General features: G+C 44.7%; 1 protein-coding gene across 2 annotated transcripts in view; it reads right to left on the bottom strand.

The window, feature by feature from the left end:
- Positions 1-22,607, bottom strand: part of LOC125458296 (GDNF family receptor alpha-4-like) — a 37,696-nt gene that overhangs the window by 2,256 nt on the left and 12,833 nt on the right. Inside the window, exons 2-7 of one of the 2 annotated variants that reach the window (XM_048543471.2) lie at positions 12,825-13,106; positions 12,034-12,126; positions 9,128-9,476; positions 8,340-8,449; positions 4,769-4,903; positions 1,710-1,855 (exon numbers count right to left, since the gene is read on the bottom strand). In XM_048543471.2, coding sequence (XP_048399428.1) covers positions 1,710-1,855; positions 4,769-4,903; positions 8,340-8,449; positions 9,128-9,476; positions 12,034-12,126; positions 12,825-13,106 — 1,115 coding nt within the window. The remainder of the gene's footprint in view (positions 1-1,709; positions 1,856-4,768; positions 4,904-8,339; positions 8,450-9,127; positions 9,477-12,033; positions 12,127-12,824; positions 13,107-22,607) is intronic. The other variant, XM_048543472.2, reaches the window with a different exon arrangement.

The raw sequence follows: 22,607 nt of genomic DNA, 5'->3' as shown, positions 1-22,607 counted from the left end.
AATGAAAGAAGTCCAAATTGTAGCCTTTGTATTGGATTCAGAGCATGATTCTAAGTTGGGAGTCTCCTTGAGTCATGTTCATAACTGCTAGAGTAAATAGCACCTCCTGATAAGGCACTCCATCAGATAGGGAGATGCAATAGATAGGGAAGCTTATCTTCATCTCTGAGGCACATGAGGCATTGGGATTGGTGGATAGACTGGGCTTGTACTCGCTGGAATTTAGAAGAATGAGGAGGGTGGAATCTCATAGATTGATACAAAATCCTGATGGGACAGGGCAGGCTAGAAGCAGGGAGAATAATTGAGCCATTGGTGACCTCCAGAACTAGGGGTCACAGTTTAAGAATAAGGGGTAAGCCTTCAGGCCTGAGATGAGGAAGAATTTCTTCACTCATGGAGTTGTGAACCTGTGGAATTCTCTCGCACAGGAAGCTGTTGGGGGCCAGTTCGTTAAATATATTCAAGAGGGATATGGCCCTTGTGGCTAAAGGGATCAAGAGATATGGGGAGAATCTGGAATGGGATTCTGTGATTGTATGAGCAGTCATGATCACATTGAATTGTGGTGCAGGCTTGAAGGGCCGAATGGCCTACTCCTGCAGCTAGTTTCTATGATTCTCTAGCTCAAGGTTTGAGATTTTCCCTTCCCAGATCTTCCTGCTTGCCTGGATAAGGGGCAAGGCAGGAAGGAAATAAGAGCCAATGAAGTAACTATTCTTCAACATGGACCCTATCCGATCTGAGATGGCATTACTTCCTCACAATGCTGCTCAGTGACCAACAGGAGGCAATGTCTAAGAGTATGGATCTGTCTTTCTCCAATGTTCCTATACTTAATGCAGGGATACATCGATCTCCAAAGACTATGGGCTGGAAAGCAAGTGGATACCATGCAGTTGCCTCAATACAAGGAAGTCCTTTCCTTTATTCATTCACGGGATGAGAGTGTCACTGGCCAGGGCAGCATTTATCGCCCCATCCCTATTTGCCCAGAGGGCAGTTCAGAGCCAACCACATTGCAGTGGGTCTGGAGTCACATGTAGGCCAGACCAGGTAAAGATGGCAGTTTCCTTCCCTCAAGGACATTAGTGAACCAGATGGGTTTTTCCAACAATGGATTCATGACCACCATTAGACTCTTAATTCCAGATACTTATTGAATGCAAATTCCACCACATGCCACGGACGGGATTCGAACCCGGACCCCAGAATGCTCTCTGGATCTTTGGATTAACAGTCCAGCAATAATACCACTAGGTCGTCAGGATAGAAAGACCCATGTAGCTCACTTAACAACTGCGATGAAGAGTTGCAAAGGATATATCATTCACACAGAGCACAATGCTTGAAAACAAGGTGTAGGCAGGTTCAATCCAGATACTCCAGAGAATATTAGATGTTGATTCACACGGAAACAATGTTCAGGGTTATGGGACAAAGGGATTGGCACTAAGTTATAACGCTCTTTCAAAGAGTTGGAGAGACACCATACAGCCTCCTACTGCACTGTAACAATTCTGTGAGCCCGCTTTCAACACTCTGAAAACTATCACAGGTTTCCAATGGCTTGCTTGAAGATGGAGCAGCACTCTGAAAGCATGTGATTTCAAACAGGCCTGTGGGACTATAACCTGCTGTCATGTGACTCCTGTATTTATATTAAAAGAATTAGTTACAAAATAGATGGTCAGAAAAAAAGTCTTTACCTGATTCGCTTTTAATTTGGCATCAACACCTGACCCATCCTTGTTTGGGAAGTTGAAGGGTAAGTGTTGAGTAGATGTTAGTGTGGGCTCCTTGCTGTCTGACAGATGAGACAGCAAAGATCTGGTGTACGAAAGTATAGAATTTCCTGTAACAGACCAAGCCATGCGAAATTCAGTCGAAGGTTGACGATATGAATAGGAAATCAATCCAGTAATTTAGTAGGGAGAATGCTGATCTTACTGTAGATTGACAACAGATTTAGATATATAGAACTCATCCGTCTAGGGAATCTTAATTAATAACAGTGACCATAGGTGCTGGGCCCCAAAACAAATATAAAGGCCACTATTCAAATAGCCACATTCAAGGTCATTTCTAATCAACCTATTTAGAGATGTCATGGCATACCTCTAGAGCAGTTGGGACTTACCCCAAGGCCTCTTCACTTAGAGATAAGGGCATTACCACTGTGCCACTAAAGCTTGTGGCAAATAATAGTTATAAGCATCTTCACCGGAATCAACTGGCAGAAGGCTGGTAGATGTTTGATACCTTCTTCCACAAACAGCAGCGAATTCTGGATCCATTGTCAATTTTAAATCTGAGACAGATAAATTCTCGTTCAGCGAAGATGACAAGGGATACGGGCCAAGGACAGGTATATGGAGTTAGGCCCCAGGTCAGCCATGATTTTATTGAATGGCAGGCTCCAGGAGCTGAATGGCCTACTCCTGTTCCAATCTCAGATCATACCCCATTCAGACCCTGAGGTGAAATAACAGCACTCGCTTCCACAGTGTCACTCTTGTCCATGAATCTAATCCCTATCGGAAGGCTTCTTTTCCTTAAATATGGCATTGTATCACAAGCAAAACCAAACATTGCTGCCCATCCCAATTAGCCTTAAACTGAATTGCTGGCTCAGCCATTTCAGACGGCAGTTAAGAGTCAACCACACTGCTGTGGGTCTGGAATCACATGTAGGTCAGACCAGGTAAGGTTGGCATGATGGCCTTCCCTGTAGGACATTATTGACCAAAGTGGGTCTCTATGACAACTAACAAGCCAGTAATTCTACCACATAGTCATCAGCTTGCACATTCTTTCCTACCTCAGACAAATTGTTCACTAAACTAAATGACGTTGTTCATGGATTTAAGCATAAAGTACTCCTGGTTGTTTCTCTTGTCCCTCCCTTCTTCAGCTCTGAGGCCATACAGACCACAAACCCAAAACCATCAGCTCAATGAGATATTGTCCGAAACTGGGAAGAGGTTCCCTTGGAGGGGGTAGATCAGAACATCAGACTGTTCAGACTGAGGTCCAGATAGGTTCTTCTCATTGGGTACACAACACATTTGTTCAACATCACTGAACTATCCCTGTAAGAAACTGATATTCTATTACTTTGCTATTGGGTTCTTTGATTAAGATTTCACAGTGGGGCGGCACGGTGGCTTAGCACTGCAGCCTCACAGCACCAGGGACCCGGGTTCGATTCCAGCCTCGGGTGACTGTCTGGGTGCAGTTTGCACATTCTCCCCGTGTCTGCGTGGGTTTCCCCTGGGTGCTCCGGTTTCCTCCCACAGTTCAAAGATGTGCACGTTAGGGTGGATTGGCCATGCTAAATTGCCTCATAGTGTCCCGGGATATGCAGTGCACGTGGGTTAACCATGGGAAATGTGGGTGTCAGGGATAGGGTAGGGGAGTGGGACGAGGTGGGATGCTCTTTGAAGGGATGGTGTAGATTGAATGGGCTGAATGGCCTGCTTCCACACTGTAGAGATTCTATGTTTTCTATTACTAAAGCTAATTGGATTCCATGGTTTGGAATGTAGGCCCTCATTACTAGAATCACTACACGCCAAGCCACAAGACAGAGGGGCACGGAGATATGGAGAGTTTAGGAAGGAAATTCCAAAGCTTTTAATCCAGGCAACTGCCAGTTCGGCTGCCAATGATGAAGAAACGAAAATTAAGAGATACACAGGAAACAGAAGGGCTGCAGGTCTGAAAGAGATTAGAGATAGGAAGCAGTGAGGCCATTGTCAATAGAAATCAAGCCGGCTGATGCGAGAGAAACCTGGACTCTCCTTTGGGGGAGATAATTTACTCTCTTGCTCTCATTCTCATATCCCTCTCATTCTCCACCCTGTCTCCCAATTTATGTGTGCTCAAAGACAAGCTACCACCTGTTTCCCTTAACCATAACAAAGGCATGAAAGAAGTCTCAGCAAGGTGACATTGTTTTATTCGCTTGTGGATTGAGAGTGTCGCTGACTGGGCCGGCTATTATTGCTTGTCTCTATTTGCCCCAGGGGAAGGCGATGGTGAGCCGCCTCTTTGAGCTGTTGTGGGTAGATGCACCATGTCATTAGGGAGGGAGTTCCAGGGCTTTGACCCAGCGACACTGAAGGAAATACATTTCCAAGTCAGGATGGTGACCAGACATTAACAGTGAAAGCTTTCCTTATGACTAAAGGCTGAAGTAAAATAGCTGGAATAGTGTCCACTATGTTACTGGCCTCGAATGCAGGCACTCCATTAGATGTTCTCTTCCTCTGGGTACTGTGCCTGGAGAAGGTGTTGGGGACATGACACTTCCATTGGATTTATATTAGTATGTAATTATGCTTGGGAGTTTATCATTACCTTCTGGAAGGAGTTGACCAGGAAGACTTCCCGACCTAACCAGTCGCTCTCAGGAAACTGAAGGATCCACAGCTGACAAAACTCCCTTTGGCCACGCTATGAACACACCTCCCACGACCAGCAGATCCTGGAGTGACAAACCCTGCATTTCGAACTCAGTGGCCAAGATGCATGGCAGACCGAACTGTTGATTATGGAGAAATTAACCTCAGCATCCAGGCGGAACTCAATCCTTCTAGCCTTGGGGTGTTAGGTCACTTTCTCTGGGAGAGGGGCGGATTCCAAAATCATCCCCACAGGAATTGGAGGATAAAACAATTGGAGCAAAAATGGCTGGGGTCTGCCCTTATTCAATTCTGAGCAAAGGCTTCAGAGTAAATCACCTCTACCGCATTAATGGACTTACTGAGACAGTTGTTCCTCATGAAAAGGTTGAGTAGCGCCTCACACTCCTCACGTTGATTTCCACTGTTGACACATGTGCACCATATAGAGATGTTGGCGCTGGTGTTACTCATGTAGTTTGGTGTTAGGGCAGTGCCTGTAGGATACAAGAGGTGCACAGACTTCTGTAAAGCGGTCCCCGTTGAACATCAAACTCCAAAGACAGAATGTGTAACAAATGCACAACTTCGACTGGCTAACTATTGAGGTCACATTCAAATCTTCGCTTAAGAATGACGTAGAATTCCTAGATCTGTGATCGCTGCCTGAGGCTTGAATTTGAATCAGAGGTGGAGTTTAAAACATATGGAAGTTTTGCTGGGCATTAGTGAGGCCTCTTCTGGAATACTGTATCCATGTCTGGTTGCCCAGTTATAGGAAGGACATTATTAAGCTGGAGAGGGTTCGGAAGAGATTTACCGGGATGTTGCTGGGAATGGAAGGTTTGAGTTATGAAGAAAGGCTAGATAAGCTGGAACTCTTTTCACTGGAGTGTAGGAGATTGAGAGTTGACTTTATAGAGGTTTATAAAAGGGGTGTAGGTAAAGTTAATTTTAGGTGGCTTCTCCCTAGGATTGGGAATTTCAAGACCGGGGACCCATTTTTAAGGTGAGATGAGAGAGATTTAAAAAAGGTGCAGGGGCAAATTTTTTACACAGAGGGTGGTTCGTGTGTGGAATGAGCTTCCCGAGGATGTGGTGGATGTGGGCACAATTATAACCTCTAAAAGATATTTGCATAAGTACATGACTGAGAAAGGTTTGGAGGGATAGAGTCCAGGAGCAGGCAGGTGGGACCAGTTTAGTTTGGGATGATGTTCAGCATGGGCGAGTTGGGCCTAAGGGTCTGTTTCCATGCTGTATGACTCTAATTAGGGATGGGCCTACTCCTGGCTGGAGATCAAGGAACACCTCACTGTGGCCTACTGCATCCTTTGGACCCATGGGTCATGCAGCATAGAAACAGGCCTTTCGGCCCATAATGTCTATGCAGACAAACAAACACCAAACTGCACTAACTCCATCTTCCTTAGGTCTCCTTTAAACTGCATACTCTTCACCTTTAACTTACATCCTCTGGACTTAGGCACATCTGCCATGGGGTAAAGATTCCCACGATCTACTCTGTCTGTGCTTCTCATAACTTGGTATTCCTCAGTCAGCTCCCCCTCAGCTTCCTGTGCTCTAAGGAAAACAAACCCAGCCTATCCAGTCCCTCCTCGTAACTGAGATATCTCATCCCAGGCAACATCCAGTACCACCCTGGCTGGATTCAGGTTCGTTCCTATCCTTAGGAGGAATTCCCCACCTTCAGGAGCTGTAGGCCAATCAGGAACTGGTAGCTTCCCCCAGACCGAAGGTCCCCATCCTCCCAATTCCCCAACCCCCCCAAACCCATACCAATATGGCTGCCGGGAGCCACTGTGGGAATTTCGGGCGTCATGGGAGGGGAGGATGAGTCATGGAGGGGTGGGAGTAAGGTTAATGGGGAGTGCTTGCCAGAGATAGGCCCACTGATGGAGAAGGTAGGGGATTGGCTCAGCATCTATGCCTATGAATGGGCTCCTCCCAGGGCGTATAGATTGCCCCATGTAGAAGGATGCCCCCTTGAGCAGACAATAGGCATAATGCTATTAGTGAGGGGTGATGAATCAGTCCGTGAAAACTCCAACTGAAGGTGAAACCTAGTGCCTGGCTACAAATCTTAGGTATTAAAATAGAGAAATAAAGTAAAAGTTCAACATTGTATAAATTAGGAAGATAAAGAAATAGTACGTCAGACACAGGGGGACTGCCAATCAGAAAATTTCAATTTCCCAGCTAACTTCCCCTGGGTCAGTGCAGACTGAGTTTCAATCTGGTCCGGACGGTCCAATCCCAGTGTATGCCACATCTAGATTTTGGAAATTCTGGGCCATTTTGTTACAGTTCTATTAAGGGTTATATCATGTGTCCAAAACAGGATGATGACGCAGTAATTCTTATGTTGCCAAGGTCTCAGATTATTTCCAGCAAATTCACAAGCATGTGGCTTTACAATGCAGAATTGTGACAATGGAGACCACTCAGCCCATCATGTCAGCACTAGCTCTCCAAGAGAGCAAGCCTTCTGATGCCAGCTTCCTGCTTTCTCTCCGCAACCCTGTATGTTTCTGCGTTGCACATAACAGTCGAATTCCCCTTTGAATGCACCAAATGAACCTGCTTCCACCACATTCTCAGGCAGGAATGTTGTTTTTGCCCATTCAAGAATTTCCTAGAGACACCGGGCTTTAGGAGCCGAGTCAGGCTGAGCTTCTCAGACCGGCGTGAGGGAGATGAAATTCGGGTGGGTTGACCTCACTCCGTCAGGAGGAGGCCCTGAGGCGCTGGCCTTTTGCCAGCCCCATACAGTTGAAGATGGGCTGAATCTGCTCCCTTGCCCGGGTTCTGACTCAATCAGAGCCTCAGCGGTCTCCATTGGCAGCCAACGGCTTGGCAATCAGCTGCTGCCTCTCAAGAGGCTCCACTGGCAGCAATACACTGACGTGCCAGCTGCTGGTGACCACTCGCTGTGGTATGAAGGCAGCAGGTTTGCTTTCTGATGCCATCCTCTGTCACCTTATGATCCCTCTCACCCCCAACACCATCGCCACAGGACTGAGACTGAAACTTCCACACATTATTGCTTGCTTCTCAAGAGTCAGAACACACTCCATCCAGCCAAGCTCAGAAAGGGCCGCAAGAATGTTTCCATGGATGAGGAACTTCAGGATGCAGGAAGGGTCACCGGGACCCGAAACCTTGACTCTGATTTTCTCTTCGCAGATGCTGCCAGACCGGCTGAGCTTTTCCAGCAACTTCTGTGTTCATTTCTGACTTACAGCATCCGCAGTGTTCTTTTGTTCATTATCTCGGCGCGATGAGGACAGGTTGGAGAAGTTGGGATTTTGTTCTCCTCGGAGGCTGAGAGGGGATTTGATAGAGGTTTGGCAAATTGCAAGCAGGCCGGATAAAGCAGGTCAGGAGAAATTATTCCTGCCCGTGAAAGGAACATGAGCAAACTGGCATAAATTTAAAGTGGCCTGTAAAAGTAGCAAGTGTAAAGCTGAGGAAAATCTTTTTCCACAAAGCGAGTAATTAGAGACTGGAATGTGCGGTGGAGGCAGATTCAAATGAGGCATTTGAGAGCTTACATTGTTGTCCACATGGCAACGAAGATTGGAATCTCTCTCTGCCCATTTTTTAAGATTAACATTTTTATCGTTTTGTTTTAACAGTAAATCATCTATGTGCGAGCACACATCGTGATATGCTCAGCTATAAATATCATTTTCGTTACACTTGCAAACAGATATCCTCCCAGCACCCTGCGTCCCCCCCACTGGTACAGTGTTGATCATTTGCATCTAAAAATTGAGTGAGGATCTGGGGAGAATGCAGGAGATTGGCACCAGGTAGTGACGCTCATTTGAAGAACCGATGTGGGTACACTGAGCTGAATTCTTCTCACTGTTAGGCTTCAGTGAGTCTGTAAAGATCAGAGTATTTTACCAATGAGACCCGTGTAAGACTGAAGGCAGGCATTATAATTCTCTCGGAAACAACTGCTGGCAGATTTCGGGGACGGTTGGCAGTTAGTCCGAAAGTCCACCAGTCGGGATCTGCCAAAACAAAAAGAAAGGTGTTATTCTTGGTTGACCGATGGTTGGATTATGGAGGATTTGCATTAACAGAAGCTTACATTTATAGTGAAAACAATCCATCAGTGATTCGTATAAAGTAGGCCTTTTCAATAAACACAGAAGACTGTCTAAACTTCTCCACAAGTCAGCGCACAGGTCTTTGTTGATGGTTGGATTGTAGAACCTGAAGCCATCTGAAGAGAGTACTGAAAGGGTATTCATAGGAAAATATAGGGAGCCTGGTGATGGCTATATGCATAGAGGTGCTTACAGCTATTTTCTAATCAGCTTGCTCATCTCTGGGACCTGATCGGGGCCTCCTAGCTCAGAGGTAGGGTTACTACCATGGTGACACAAGAATCCTCTGTGGATGTGCTTATATACTTATCCATCCAGCAACTGGTAGAAAATACAATAGGCACGGTGAATTCTGCAGAATGCAAGGGAGTGGTGTGACCCATTGAATTTCTACATAATTGGCGTGTTTGGGGAAAGGTTCTAGTTTTTTTTCTAGAAAAGGTTCAATCCCTCAGTAGGAAGGGCTTTGACGCTAACCACTGCACAGATACCGTGCGATCGTCTTCCATCATCTCGTATTTTTTTTCCCTCCAAATTCCCCGGAGCTGCCAACTTAATTTCATGAGACAGCATGCTTACTTGCATATGAGATCTGCCTTGCACGTGTCCTGTAGACTGAGGCAGTTTTGTTTCTCGGGTTCCTCGAAGGAGCAGCTCGGGACAATGGTCTGGCGCCTACGCTCAGCACATGTGCTGTCTTTGCACGGGCAGAAGAGGAATGGGTATTTGTATTCCTCTGGCACAAAGTCAAAAAAGCGACGAAGGCTCTTGCGACACTTCAGTCTGCTGCAGCCATATCTGGAGGCAGGCTTGAGGCAGTACTTGGCATATTCAGTGCGGAACAGCTTGCACGTTTCGTCAACGTTGCACATTTGAGCAGCGTCCAAGCAATGGTTAACTTGAGAAGATGCTTGAACTTTGGGTCCTTCTGGGGAACAAGGTGACAACAGCACAGAAACACGATTGTTATCCATTCGGGTCAGAACCAATAGATTGCAACATCAAGTCTGCTCGGTTTATAGATAAATGCAAGTGTTAAATCAAACTGGGGGCTCAGAATCGCTACAATCCAGCTACATTGTTGGCAATGGAGAACGGAATCTCTCTCAGCCCATTTTTGAGATGAGCATTTTTATAGTTTTGTTTTAATATTAACTTATCTATGGGTGAGCAGATATCGTAATATGTTCAGCCATACCCTTCCCAGAAATAACCATTATCTCTTTTGTTACACTTGCAAACAGATATCCTCTCGTTCTCCTCCCAGCACCTCCCACTGGTATTGTGCTCTGGTCTCCATTTATCTAAAAGACACAGAGGGACTGGAGTATTTGCAAAAAAATTGATTTGCATAATACTAGAATCACAATGTTATAACTATTTGGAAACACTGGGGAACCTTTCCCCCTGGAAGTTAGAAGCCTGAAAGGTGACAGATGTTGGCCCTTCCAATTACGGAAGCATTCAGTGAAGCAGGAAAATCAAAGAACTGTGGAAGCTGGAAACCAGAAATAGAAACAGAATTTTTTGGAAAAGCTCAGCAGGTCTGGCAGCATGCAGTTAGAGAGTCATAGAGATATACAGACGCTTCAGTCCAATCCATCCATGCTGACCAGACACCCTATACAAATCTAGTCCCATTTTCCAGCATTTGGCCCCTATCCCTCTGAAATCTTTCTGTTCACGCACCCATCCAGATGCTTTTTAAATGTTGTAACTCTACCAGCCCCCACCACTTCCTTTGGCAGCTCATTCCATACACGCACCACCGTCTGTGTGAAAATGTTGTCCTTTTTAAATCTTTCCCCTCTCACCGTTAACCTAAACCTGCAAGTTTTTGACTCATCCACTCTAAGTAAAAGACCTTGGCTATTCACCCTATCCATGCCCTTCATGATTTTATAAGCCTCTGTAAAGTTACCCTTCAGCCCCTGATGCACCAGAGAAAATAGCCCCAGCCTCCCCCTGTAGCTCAAACCCTCCCACCCTGGCAACATCCTTCTAAATCTTTTCTGAACCCTTTCAAGTTTCACAACATCCCTCCTATAGCAGGGAGACCAGGAATGAATGCAGCATTCCAAAAGTGTTGTTTTATACAATATTTTATACAAGCTGCAACACAACCTTAGCATCTATGCAGAGATAGCAGGGTTGACATTTTGGGTCGAGTGGCCCTTCAATACAACCAGACGTTTTGAAGTGGCCTGAAGATGGGTCACTGGACCCGAAGCATTAACTCCGTTTATCTCCACAGATGCTGCCAGAGTGGATGGGATTTTTCAGCAATTTCTGTTTCTGTTCAATAGAGTAGACACGGACTTCTAGACCCATCATTGTCGAGTTCAAAATTACATTTCAGAATTTTAAGGTGGTCACCAGGAAATCCAATAAAGAATTCAGGCAAAATGTATTTACCGAGTCAGTGATTAGAAAGTAAAGTTTGCAGCTTCATGAAGGTGAACAGTGTGCCTATGCGGGAAAGCTAGCTAAATAAATGAGGGAGAAATGCAGTTAGCATTAGCGAAAGGAAGTTTCATTGGGAGAGGGGGATCAAATTTCTATGACTTCAATGTAATAGTTCCAATTAGAAACTGAGTGAACTAGCCATTGTGCTGAGAAATTTCACTCCTTATTAACACATTATAACTCCATATCCTACAAACATTTACTCTTCGAAAGCATTCATACTTGTCTCTTGAACGCATTTACACAATTGGTTTTAATGGCCTGATGTAGTAACTTAATCAGCAAATCTCGTCAAGCAGTTTAGATAGAATGAGCATTGAATAATGGATGCGTGGCAGTGGCAATTTAATCAAATGGTTACAAATTGTACACGTCAATGGCCGAATCCCTAGTGAATGAGCCAAGGGCTGGAATGTAATCAAGGATTAATTATACAATAAATTAATAATGTAGGTGATGATAAACCTGGTAAAATTAATTACTGTGTCTTCTCAATTTTAATTGGATCTTGTTCTGTGTGGGGCTTGTGGGTTTTTTTTAAAGTTTGAGCTTGGGAGATTGGCGTCACTGTTACAGCCAGTAATTATTATCCATCAGGCACTGGTACAGCGAAGCTGGTGGTGGGCTGCTGTCTTGACTCATGTGGGGGAGATAGGCTCGATCTGCAGCGCTTCTCAGAAGGGGGTTTTACCCAGCCACATTGAAAGGATAGTGACACAGTTGCAAGTCAAGAACAGTGTGTGGCATTCTGTTAAAATCCCAGCTCTTGTTGGTCAAACTGTAAGATTCTGCAGGTCACTGACACATGTTGGCACTGCCACCTGACCTTTATAGATTGTCATATGACAACATTTACTGAGAAATCATCTGAAGCCCATTAGCAGCAAATTTACACACTCATTGGGCAAATGGGTTCAGTCTCCCCCCAGTAAGATTCTTGGCAGTCTAACTTGCTGTCGTAGACCTATTGCTGCATTCCTAGAACGAAGCATTCAATAACACTTGACAGAGTGCAGTACCTGACACCAAAGAGGCAAGTCCACCATAGTCCAAGACCAAGGACGAAGCAGGCATTGAGTACTCATAGGGTGATGTTTCCAAATCATTGTAACCTACAGGAAAGGAAAAACAGGGAACTTCACTCTTCATTCAAACAAGGGTGTACCTTCTTGCTCCCAATAATCTGCTTCCACCACAATCTCTGAAATCCAGGGAATTAACGCACCACTCTGCCATTTCAAATGCCTTTTTGTGGGAATTCCGCTCTGTATCATGCGGCCAGTTCTGTTTGCTGGGCCCCCACCGTGGCTAATGTTGATCAGGGCTGCAGAGACTCACTGTCCCTTCAGCCTGGAATCACAGCCAGGCCTTTCAATTGTAAACCCGCTCCTCCCGTCCCTCCACCCTGCGTTAGAGCCACGTCCGAGAGCTTTCTGAACCAGTCGTGCTCGGTTTTAACGATTGATAAAGCTGGGGTCATTCTTGTCTGCTTTCAGTGGAGCCTGTCAGTTTCTTGTACTGTGTATCAATGTCATTACATTTACAGATCACAATAAATGGGAGTCTCAACTCTTACGCACATATAATCTAAAAGGGGGCAATCCACTCCCATGTGGTTCGCCACAAATGGGATGCGTCTCTGTGTCAATTTTTCTGCAGTCTGCAGTGCAGCAGGGTGAGGGATAGGTAGATCCTTCCGTCTCTAACTCTTCCTTTTTGTCTCCACCTCCCTGTCCCGTACTAGCGCTCCCTCCCACTTGTAACTTCTGTAGGCGCTTCATTCCCCTTATCTATCCCTGCTGCAACGTACCAGCGACGTGGCTTTGGTGAATGGTCCAGTAAATCTGGAGGCAGTTCTTCTCTTTCTTCATTCCTCTTTGGCACTTGCAAGCGTAGAGCGGATTGGCCTGGAGACCGAGGGCAGCAGTCAAGCATTCATTCCTGGCAGCTGGCCGGAAGGGCTCGACCCCGTGACGGGCTGTGCACCGCAGCAGGGTGCGGAATTTCCGGATGCACTCGGGATCCAAGGAGCACTGAGTCAGCGCTGACAGGCAGCCACCTTGGGTTGCAATTTCACTGGTGAAGACGTAATCTGTGGGAGAAAAGGTCAAAGTTCAAATGCGAACAACATAGAACATAGAACATCACAGCACAGTACAGGCCCTTCGGCCCTCGATGTTGCGCCGACCCGTGAAACCAATCTGAAGCCCATCTAACCTACACTATTCCATTATCGTCCATATGTTTATCCATTGGCCATTTAAGTGCCCTTAAAGTTGGCAAGTCTCCTACCATCTCGGGCAGGGCATTCCACACCCTTACTACTCTCTGAGTAAAGAACCTACAGAACATTAAAACGTTAAAGTGAGCACATATAAACTTAGCGTTTCCATTCATATCTCAGCTTCTGGGTGTGTCTGCCCATGTTTAAGCCTTTGTACCTCTGGCTCTGGCTGTGAGATTATTGCTTTGTATCTTTTCTGCAGAGTTCTCTTGGTATTCGCTCATAGGGCATGGGTGCTTAGCGTTTATTGCGAGTGTCTGGCTGTCCTTGAGCTGAGTGGCTTGCTAAGGTCATTTCTATAGTTTTTACGGTTCTGGGGAGAGGCATTGCTGTTTTAAGCATGATGTATCCAGATAAAATGCTTTGTATCTCTAAACATTAGCCAGAATCCTTGCGGCCGTGCCGAATTTCCTTAGCCTCTTGAGGAAGAAGAGGCGTTGATGTGCCTTTTTGACCATCACATCAATGTGGGTGGTCCAGGACAGATCGCTGCTTATTGCCACTCCTAGGAAATTGATGCTTTCAAGCCTCTGAACCTCATGCCATTGATGTAGATAGGGACGTGTCCTCCTGCTTGTTTCTTGAAGTCGATGATGAGCTGTTTAGTTTTGCTGACATTGTGGGGAGAATTTGTCATCTTTACACGGCACTTCGAAACTCTCTATCTCCTTCCTGTCTTCGCCTCATCATTGTTTGATATGTGGCAATGGCCTGATTTTATTGATATTTCTAAATATTAATAAGCCCCTCAGCCAATTCTACTCAAAGGTTGCAAACTCTCGCAAAAAAAGTATGTAAAAGCAAGCTGAACACGATCCTAGCACTGAGATGTACCAACTCAAAAAGTAAAATAAAACCAGGCCTTTCCCCTTCTTAACACAGTCCGACACAGTGTTATGGCCCAGACCAAACCCCCTCCAAACACAGTAAGCAGATAGCCTAGGCCCTAACTTTTATTTTAGTCAAAGGCAAGTGTACGAGTAGGGCAGGGGTGCCCAAAACTAGAAGGAAGTAGATTTAAGGTGAGAGGGGAAAGATTTAAAAGGGACCTAAGGGGTAGCTTTTTCACACAGAGTGTGGCGCGTGTATGGAACGAGCTGCCAGAGGAAGTGGTGGAGGCTGGTACAGTTACAGCATTTAAAAGGCATCTGGATGGGTGTATGAATAGGAAGGGTTTAGAGGGATAATGAACAAAATGTTGGTAAATGGGGCTAGATTAATTTAGGATATCTGGTTGGCGTGGACAATTTGGACCGAAGGGTCTGTTTCTATGCTGTGTGTCTCTATGACTCTATGGCCGTACTGCATTCCAGATGTGAGCTAATTGGTCAAGCTACTCCGCTTTAATCAAAACATACTTTATTCTTCACAGTTCAAACAGAAACAAAAGAAAAATTAGCATAGCTTTAATGCTGTTGAAATATTTAACAAAATAATATATACTTTAACTACGACTCAATTGCTCCAACGTAGCAGCATCCCATAACTCTTTCCCAAGGCAAAGTCAGCAAAAAACAGATTTTCTTCACTTTTGCTATCACCTTCAGTCCTGCAGAAAGAACACCAATGGAATGGATCTAGCAGCAGAGAGAGAACTCAAGTTTTTTGCAGCAGCAGAGAGCTGTATCTGGCAGCTTCAACTCCAAAAACCCTAACTTCAACAATGGAAAGCAAAACTAAAACCGTGAGTCTATGTGAGCCTGACTCCACCATTCATGTTTCTTTTGTGTACCTGAAACAAAACCCAAAGCTATTTAGGATAACAAGGTGTGGAGTTGGATGAACACAGCAGGCCAAGCAGCACCTTAGGAGCAGGAAAGCTGACGTTTTGGGCCTAGACCCCAAAGCTATATACGCAGATTTCCATGGAGCAGACACCTCAGCTCCAGATTTAGAACACTGCTCTTCCAGAGAACAAGGACAGAACAAATCCATCTTCAAGGTACATTTTGTCACAATAGTAATACAAACAAAAATGAATGCTATACATAATTTCTCCACTCTAGTTCCTAAACAGTGATAAGATATTATGAACCTTCATCAAAATATATCTCATAGAATCCCTACAGTGTGGAAGCAGGCCATTTGGTTCATCAAGTTGGTTCATCAAGTCCATACTAATTAGCTTCCATTCAGACCCAGCCCATCCCTGTAACCCAGCATTTCCCATGGCTAATCCACCTAGCCTACACATCCCTGGACAGGATGGGCTATTTAGCATGGCCAATCTACCCTAACATGCACATCTTTGGCCTGTGTGAGGAAACCCATGCAGGCACAGGGAGAATGTGCAAACTCCACACAAACAGCAGTCTGAGGCTGGAATCGAACCCAGGTCCCTGGTGCTGTGAGGTAGCGCTGTTGACCACTGAGCCACCGTGCATATTTCACTTAGTTGGGGGAGGCAATGGCCTAGTGGCATTTTTGCTGGATTGTTAAACCAGAGACCCAGATAATGTTCTGGAGATCTGGGCTCAAATCCTGCCATGGCAGATGGTCGAATTTGAATTCAACAAACATTTGGAATTAGGAAACTACTGATGACCATGAATCCTTTGTCGATTGTTGGAAAAACCCATCTGGTTCACTAATGTCCTTTAGGGAAGGGAACTGCCATCCTTACTTGGTCTGACCTACATGTGACTCCAGACCCATAGCAATGTGGTTGACTCTTAACTCTCCTCTGGGCAATTAGGGATGGGCAATAAATGCTGCCCTGGCTAACGATGCCCTCATCATGTGAATGAATAAAGAGGGAAAAACTACACGGAAAGATAGTTGACCATACAACTTTACTCAGTCATTAACGCTGTAGCCTCTGACCCTGCTATACTGTATCCCAGATTCTCAGCACTTAGACACTAATGTCTTCTCCAAGCCACAGAAACACCATTATCAACATGCCAGTAGCCAAGGTAAGGGCAAATGGCTGCTACCAGAGGGAACTGCTATTGTATTTTGGAAGTGGCCTCTAAATGGCTGGTACAAATGCAGGCAGGATTGGAGAAATTAGACTCCTGTAGCAATGAGAAAGTCACAAATGTCCCGTAACCTGCTCTTTAGATCCTTTTTTTTTAGGGGAACAGATCGGATTTATTCACAAACGCTGAGAAGCACTATTTGAGATTTCTTTAACAGACAAAACTCGCTCAGATTAACTCGGAGAGAGATGGCAGCACGCATTACTGAGTTATTTTATTTCAACCTTGCGATAATTCACTGTCAGATCAAGCTTGCTTTCCTTTCTTCCCTCTCTCGTTATCGGAAAGCTAAAGAGAATGAGAAACTTAAGATAATTAATGGGGGGGCTGCAAGTGATGGCCAAGTGGCATTTTTGCTGGGCTATTAATCCAGGGACCCAAGTAACATCCTGGAAACCTGAGTTCAGGTCCCGCGATGGCAGATGGCAGAATTGGAATTTAGTAAAAATCTGGAATTAAGAGTCTAATGATGACCATAAAACTAGGTCACACAGCACAGAAACAGGCCCTTCGGTCCAACCATTCCACGCTGAACATAATCCCAAACTAAACCAGACCCATCTGCTCCTGGCCCATATCCATCCGAACCTTTCCTATTGATGTAGTTATCCAAGAGTGTCTTAAACATTGTAACTGTGCCCACATCCACCACTTCCTCAGGAAGTTCATTCCACACACGAACCACCCTCTGTGTAAAAAATTTGCCTCTCATGTCATTTTCTAAATCTCTCTCCACTCACCTTAAAAACATGCCCCTTGGTCTTGAAATCCCCCACTCTAGAGAAAATACAACCACCATTAACCCTATCTATACCCCTCACGAGTTTATAACCCTCTGTAAGATCAGCTCCCAACCTCCTATGCACCAGTGAAAAAATTCCCATAGTATGCAGCTTTTCCTTCAGGAAAATGCCATCTGGTTGATTAATGTCCTTTTAGGGAAGATAAATCTAACCAGATTGAGACATAAAATCGAATATATGAGCAGCACAGTGACTCGGTGGTTAGCGCCGCTGCCTCACTGTGCCAGGGACCTGGGTTCGACCCACCCTCGGGCAACTGTCTGTGTAGAGTTTGTACGTTCTCCCCGTGTCTGCGTGGATTTCCTCCGGGTGCTCCGGTTTCCTCCCACAGTCCAAAGATGTGCAGGCTAGAGTGGATTGGCCTCGCTAAATTGCCCCATAGTGTCCCGGGATGTGCAAACTAGGAGGATTAGACATGGGAAATATGGTGATATTGGGATAGGTGGGCCTGGGTGGGATGCTCTTCAAAGGGTAGGTGTGGACTCGGTGGGCCGAATGGCCTGCTTCCACAATGTAGTGATTCTACGGTGATATTGAAAGGCAAGACAGGTCTTTATTTTTATTTCTGATATTCTAAGGCTCTGGTTCTATGCTGCAATACATTCTGCAAAGCGATCACGGTTTCATCTGCTAGGGTTGGTCTGAATGGGCTAAATAGCCTACACTGTTTGCAGTAACACAGCAGGCTACTGATGTTAAAGGCACCAGATTGATAGGAGAAAGTACGGACAATAAAGTGAAATTCAGTCAGAAGCAATATTGTTGATTGCAAAGAGTAAAGAGTAAAGGTGCCCCATAAAATAGGGCTCTGGAGACAAGGTTGAATGATCAATTATCACGTTATACTTTTGACTTTGGGTGACATTGGATCAGCCTTCTGTTATACATCTCAATGTCGACAGAAATAAAAATCAAGCGTGGTACTTAACACATGGACGATCCAGTACTTTCCATTTCACGCCATTGGCCAAACGTCAAAATGACAGGTACGTGGACAAAAGATTGATATTTATAGGGACATTTACAGGAACTAAAAATTTAACCTTGCAGCCTGCTGTAAAAATATAAGGTTAGATCGCTGCTCTTAATCCCCGTTTGATGGGATTTTCAAGATGGTGAGAATTCAGAAGGCAGCCTTGCTTACTGCCTCCAGCTAAACTAAAATATAACCAACTAGTACTGGAAAAAGAAATTACGTAGAATTGTCTTTCTTCGCCACATATTTGATAACAAGTCAGGAAATGTAGTATTTGTTGCGATGGTAAATCAGCTAGTATCAGGTTTAGGATCAATCATATGTTCAGGAGATGTTAAACTCACCGTTCCGTATGGTCATCTAATCAATGCATTGCAAATCTCACAGTGAGCTCTGGACACCTACTAAACGTCCCATTCCCATGTATGGTTGGCACAGATTTGGTGGGCCGAAGGGTCTGTTCCTGCGTTGTACTGTTCTACATTTTGTTACAAACAGATCTTTCTTGGCATCTAGTCTTGTTTCTTTAATTGCTTCACCGGATTACTAGATTCCCTGTTTAATAGACCAAGAGCAAGTCCATTTTTTTTGCAGGATCTGTTAGGAGTTCTTTAGTTCTACTTCATTTCTATTCTTGAGTAAATAATCAAGTTTGACAATCCTTGAAACCCATTCTCATTGTAACAGCTGACCCCGTAACTTTTGGATCTAAACATTAGCCTCAAAATGAGTGGAAGCATTGTGCATTCTCTTTATTTAATCTATCTTTAATATTTAACATTTCTCAGTAGTAAATTTGATCTTTCATCTCTCTGTGAACTAGCAAAAACCTGCTCAACATTTGGGGTCAAAATTGCATCTTTATTATGACAGTAGGGGACATTGAATATGGACCCCACCCCCGTGCCTCCCCCAATCTATCCCTGTAACCCAGCATTTACCATGGCTAATCTCTGGGTTCATGGGGCTTGAGGCCAAGAAAGACCTGTTCGTAACAGAATGTAGAACAGTATAGCACAGGAACAGGCCCTTCAGCCCACCACGTCTGTGCCAACCATGATGTTTTTCTATACTAATCCTATCAGCCTACACTTGGTCAGTATCCCTCTGTCCTCAAGTGTCTGTCACAATGCTTTTAAAATTTTGCTATTGTAATAAGTTGAATATCAAGGTGCAAATGGTTCTGACATACACCAATGGCAGCTGGTGAGAGTGAGAGAGATTCCTGGTTAGCCAGTGTACTTTCCATATGATGGATCCTCCACCATCATAATGTATCGCTCCAGACTACAATGCACAAGTCTAAATGAATGTAGCAAGCAACAATTCAGGCCTGGGGGGGCTGGTTGACTTTGAAGGCAGGATGGGCAGTGTGGATAGGTGTGCCAAAAGCGCAGAGTGCAATCCCAGGTTTAGCATCTGCAGCCTGCTCTGCCAGTGGTGAAGGTCATGGTGTGGTAGGTTACATGTACATTTGGGCAGAGAACTCAAAAAGACAAAGAGGAAGATTACAACAGTTCTTTTCTGAATATATGGTTTCCAGATATTCTGTTCAAAGATTTTATCAAAATCGAAACTTGTCACTGTGGTACTTGGACTGTCACCAGTCCATGCTGAGCATAATCCCAAACTAAACAAGTCCCACCTGCCTGCTCCGATCCCTCCAAACCTTTCCTATTCATGTCCCTTTCTAAGTGTCTTTTAAACACTGTAACTGTACCCATATCCACTACTTCCTCAGGAAGCTCATTCCAAATGCAAACCACCCTCTGTGTAAAAATTGTGCTCCTCATGTCTTTTTAAATCTCCCTCCTCTCACATTAAAAATATGCCTCGTAGTCTAGAAAACCCCATCCTAGCGGAAAGGACAACTGCGATTATCTCTATCTTTACCCCTCATGATTTTGTAAACCTCTATAAGGTCACCTCTGAACCTCCTACGCTTCAGTAAATAAAAACTATCCAGCCTTTTTTTTAATAACTCAAACCTTCCTTATCCGGTAACATTCTGGTAAATCTCTTCTAAATCCTCTCCAGTTTAATGATACCCTTCCTATAACAGGGTGACCAGAACTGAGCAGTGCTCCAGAAGAGGTCTCACCAACATCAACATGCTGTTCCAACTCCGATACTCAAAGGACCGAGCAATGAAGGAAAGTTTGTTAAGCAAATTTATGAATCTCATTATAGCAGCACTACAAATACGACAAAAGATGAGAACTGAGGAGGTAAGATGAGTGTTACTGCCCTTGATATAATATTGGGAGCAGCTTCCCTTTGTCTTCCATCAACATACAGGTCTCGATCTTGTACAACTCGACAGATCTCTAATCAACTTCCTTTGTTCCAGAGAGAATGACCCCACCTTCTCCACCCGAACCTTTCATTCAATTTCGTTATCCCTGAAACCATTCTGGTAAATCTCCTTTGCACCATCTCCAGCACCCTCACATCCTTCGTGAAGTGCAGTGAACAGAACCTAACTAGATCTTCATAAAGTCTCATCAGAACTTCCCTGCTTATCCACCCAATGTCTCTATGAATAAAACCCAATTTCCTGCCATTTTTAAAAAGTATGGCTACAAATCCTAAAGTCTGTCAAACATTACACACCCATTAGATCGGCGCTATTAAGTATATTTTGTTTTGCACTATTATTCTACCATAAAATATCACTCCACACTTCTCTGTATTATCAGCTTCTATTATAACTTCCATAATAAACTAAATGCTACTTGTCTGCCCATTCTGCTAACCTACCTATGTACTTTTGCAGTCAACAGGTATCAACCTCATTGTTTACAATTCCTTTGAGGTCAGTACAAATTTTGAAAGTTTTACCCTGTACCCTAATAGCCAAGACCTTTAGATATATCAAAAAATGTGATCCGTGTGTGTGTGTCTGTGTGAGAGTATATAGTGGGGCGTGGTCATTTGTAGTGCAACATGAACCCTACAACTCATTTGCTTCACCCTTGAGCGCAGCATCTTCACTTTCGACAACCAGGTCTTTATCCAGACACACAGAACAGCTATAGGGACCAGATTTGTACCCAATACACCAACATTTTCAAGCACAGGTTTGACGAACAACTCTTTGCTTCACAGAACCTCTGACCAATGCTATACACAAGATATACTGACAGCATTTTCTTCCTTTGGACTCATGGCGGGAATCACTGAAGCAACTACACAGTGATATTAACAAGTTTTATCCCAGCATGACCCTTACCATGGACTACTCTTTAGAATCAGTCTCGTTCTTAGACATACACATCTCCATCGAGGACAGACATCTCAGTGCCTCCCTCTACCCACAGATAACCTCATGATGCTGCACTTCTCTAGCTTCCTCCCTTACTTCAGCAAGTCAAGGACATTCAGCTTCAGATCTTTGGGTAAACATCCCCCAAGATGGGCTTTGGGATGCTCAACTATGCAGAGTCACCGAGCAGAGACTGATAGCCAAGTTTGGTAACACACACACACACACACACACACACACACACACACACACACACACACACAGACACACACACACACACACAAACACAGACACACACACACACACAAACACAGACACACACACACACACACACACAAACACACACACACATACACACACTCACACACACACAGACACACACACACACACACACACACAGACACGCACGCGCACACACACACACAGACACACACACACACACACACACACACACACACACACACACACACACACGCGTGAGAATCTATGGGTAAATCTGTGCATTGGCCGTGTCTTTTTGTAGCCAGTTGGTGTTAATGTACTCTTGTTGGTTTCCTTCCTGTTTGTTTGGATTTGTGGAAGGGCAGTCCTTTCTAGTCTTTGCACCACTGCTTCTTCTATCAGTCCGGAGATAGGCGATCCCATGGGTATCCCATTGATTTGCTCGTATATTTGGCCATTGAACGTGAAGTGGGTGGTCAGGCGTAGGTCCAGTAGTTTATGAGGTTCAAAAGTACGTGAACACCAACTGGCTACACAAAGACACGTCCAATACTCACTCATCTCAATCCCCATGGACAAGGAGAACCACCCCTTCGACCAGTACAACACCAAGATCCTGAGACAGGCAAGGCAGAGACAGGCACGGGAATTCCTGGAAGCATGGCACTCCACGAAGCATGCTGTTAATAAACACATTGAACTTGACCTCATATACATTCCACTACGGAGGAAACCCAGAAGTGTGGCAATCCATCGCAATGGACCCCAGAGTTTAAAAACCAGGCGGGAAAACACAGCGACGTTTCATCAGAGGCTGCACTGAGGATGTTACCCAGCACAGTACTGAAACATCTGCGGAACAAGAAACTAGCTCGGTGAGCCCAGCAACCTCAATGCACCATCTGACCTAAAATGTCACAACATTTTTTTACTGATAAACGTTTTAGTTCTCTCAGGATAATGACTTTAAAGGAATTTGGTGATTTACATTTGCGTATTAATCAATCAAAATCTTCTAGGTGGAACAGCATCCTGGACCTCTCTGTCTCCATCTCAGGTAAC

This window comes from Stegostoma tigrinum, chromosome 13 (assembly GCF_030684315.1).
Source record: "Stegostoma tigrinum isolate sSteTig4 chromosome 13, sSteTig4.hap1, whole genome shotgun sequence".
Lineage (NCBI taxonomy): Eukaryota > Metazoa > Chordata > Chondrichthyes > Orectolobiformes > Stegostomatidae > Stegostoma > Stegostoma tigrinum.
The sequence above is the reverse complement of the archived record's forward strand: the minus strand, read 5'-3'. Positions and strand labels throughout refer to the sequence as shown.